Source organism: Mandrillus leucophaeus, unplaced genomic scaffold, assembly GCF_000951045.1.
Source record: "Mandrillus leucophaeus isolate KB7577 unplaced genomic scaffold, Mleu.le_1.0 Scaffold1017, whole genome shotgun sequence".
Taxonomy (NCBI): Eukaryota; Metazoa; Chordata; class Mammalia; order Primates; family Cercopithecidae; genus Mandrillus; species Mandrillus leucophaeus.
The window spans coordinates 517,309-519,941 of NW_012098288.1; the positions used below are offsets into that span (position 1 = coordinate 517,309).

Below are 2,633 nucleotides of genomic sequence, written 5' to 3' on the forward strand. Positions count from 1 at the left end.
CAAAGTGGTCTCCAGAAGACCCCACACCATCCCCTCTTTCTGTGTCAGTCTTCCCCAGGACACAGATCCTTGTTTCTTCCTGAATCTTCCTCACTCTCACACATCTGAACATCACAAGCCCCATCCTGGAGGACAAGATATGCACGTGCAATACATGAAAGGAACACACACAGGAGTGTAGTGAGGCCCCCACAGCTCACTGCTCATAGGAGGCAGTGGGAACCCCAGAGCTCACCGGTCCACCCCATTCTCCTCCCCCATCTCCCTTTTGCCCTTACCAGGGACACAGAGCATTAGCAGCCCCAGGAGCTGAGCAGGGAGCCTCATGGTGAACTGAGGAGTCCTGATCAATCAAGACAAGCTTAGAACTGAGTTTTTATCTCAGACTCACAAGGGAAGATCCTCCCTAGGGCACAATATGCAAAACACCTGGTGGGTGCAGTGGAGTGGAAAGAGCCAAGGGGAGGGTGGGAGCCTCTCTTGTGAGCAAAATGACTTCTCTGTTCAAAATATCTTCTCTATTCAGAGGAAAACCAACAGGCGTAAAATCTATGCCGTCCATGTGGGAGAAATTGAAGTATTTCCTTCTGTCTTCTCTAACAGATTTCTTGTTTCATAGCACTTTCCCAGGTACATTTTATACTTCTTGTTAATAAGGCCGAGTTTTCAAAATATTTACTAATTCTTATGTTTTTGTTCATTTTTGTTTAAAAGAGTTCAGATTTGGCCCTTTCAATTTTTTAAAAATTTAAATAAAACACACACAAAGTAAAGGACAGAAATGGTAAATAATGCAACTGAATAAAGTTTTACATATATTTTCCACCCAGATTAAACTGTAAAATACTTCAGAATCTCCAGATTCTTCCCTCATGTACCTACCTTTCAGGAAACAGCCGTTCCCCGATTCCAATGAAGGAAACTGGCATTCTGAAGCGTGTCCAGATAGATTGGATTTCTCTACATGAAACCTCATACGAATGGAAGTAAACACGGTTATTTTGTCTAGCTCTTTTTTTGTTGTTGTTGTTCCCTTAGTACTTTTGAGACCTTCCTTCCTCCCTATGGATTCAAGTTACTGTCTGCTGTCATTTTTTGTGAATCTGAAGAATTTCCTGGAGAATTTCTAAAGAGCATGTCTTTAAGTAATCATTTTTCTTCATTTTTGTTTATCAAGAAATGCTTTTCCTTTACCTTTATTTTGAATGCATACTTTCAGGGGATACTGAATCCTTGGTTTTTTGGGTTTTTTTTTTTTGTTTTGTGTTTTTTTTTTTTTTCCCAGCATTTAAATATGTCATTCCACTGTTTTCTAGCCTCCTTTGGGCATGATGAAAAGTTATCTGATGGCTTTATCACTGTATTTCTGTATATAGAGAGTCGTTTTATGTTTGATACACTTGAGATTTTCTCCTTGTCATTGGTTCAGCATTTTAATCGTAGTATGTATAGTTATGTGTATCATTGTGTTTGTCCTAAATAAGTTCTTTCAATTTTTTCCTCTAAAGATGAATGTGTTTCATTGCTTCTTGAAAGCTTTTGTCACCCCTCCAAATATTTTTGGCCACTTTCTCTCTGTCTTCTCCTTTCTGACTCATTGCACATTTGCTGGTGTTCTTCACATTGACTGATAAACCTCTAAGATCATGATTATTTTTCTTTAAATTTTTTCTTTCTTTTTCAGATTTGATAATTTCTACTAAACTATCTTCAGTTTCATTGATGCTTCTGCCAACTTGAACTCCTGTTGCCATATCCAGTGAATTTTCCCTACTGTATTTATATTTTTCAACTAGAATTCTTATTTGGTCCTTTTCCATAGTTTCCCTTTCTCTATTGAGAGATCCCATTCTTTGAGTCATTGTCTCTATGTTTTCCTTTTTCAGTCCTTGATCATAGTTCTAAATATTCTTTGAAGCATTTATGTGACAACCACTTGAAACTCTTAGCAAAATTCAGTATTTAGGAACAGTCAGAGTCAGCTTCCACTCACTGATTTATCTCAATATGGTTTATGACTTTGTCTTTCTTTTCAGGAATTTTTATGGAAAAATGAGCATTGTAGATAATATATTTTTGTATATGTCTCAACTAATACATAATTCTGGATTCTGTTTTATTTTTCTAAGAGTGTTGAATTTCCTTTTAATAGCTTGCCTGGACTTAGGCTGCAGAATCTATACCTTATAGCTGTTTGGCCATTGATATTTCTGCTTTGTTTCCTTTTAAGTTTTAGCCGTACCTGTGTCTGCATAGTTTAGTAATCACCAGTAACTTGGGCATTTGTGTTGCTCAAACTCTTGAGCTCAATCATCTACTTTCTGCCAATGTGTATGTGTGTGGCTTGAAGCGGGAACATAAAAGACACCTCCTTCATTTTTATTCACTGGGTCCACTTGGGTCTCTTCACTCAAATATGCAATTGCTAAGTCACATCTGCTTATTCTAAGAATGCGTGCAGGGTTGATCTCTATAATTTTATGACTGCGTAGTTTCCAGTAATCCATTATCAAGTTGTAACTGTTGTACCACTCTCCCCAACCAGGGTCATCACCTCGGACTTGCAAAACTCCAGGCTTTTTCTGGGCATTTCCTGCAGAGTTCAGCACCATTAGCTGAAAACACTGAAGGAT

General features: G+C 38.0%; 1 gene segment (V, D, J or C); it reads right to left on the bottom strand.

Annotated features, from left to right (window-relative positions):
• Window positions 1-344, bottom strand: part of LOC105537054 — a 7,190-nt gene extending 6,846 nt beyond the window's left edge. The window contains 1 exon segment of the V gene segment in view: window positions 279-344. Within this exon segment, the coding sequence occupies window positions 279-327 (49 nt within the window).
• Between the last annotated feature and the right edge of the window lie 2,289 nt (window positions 345-2,633).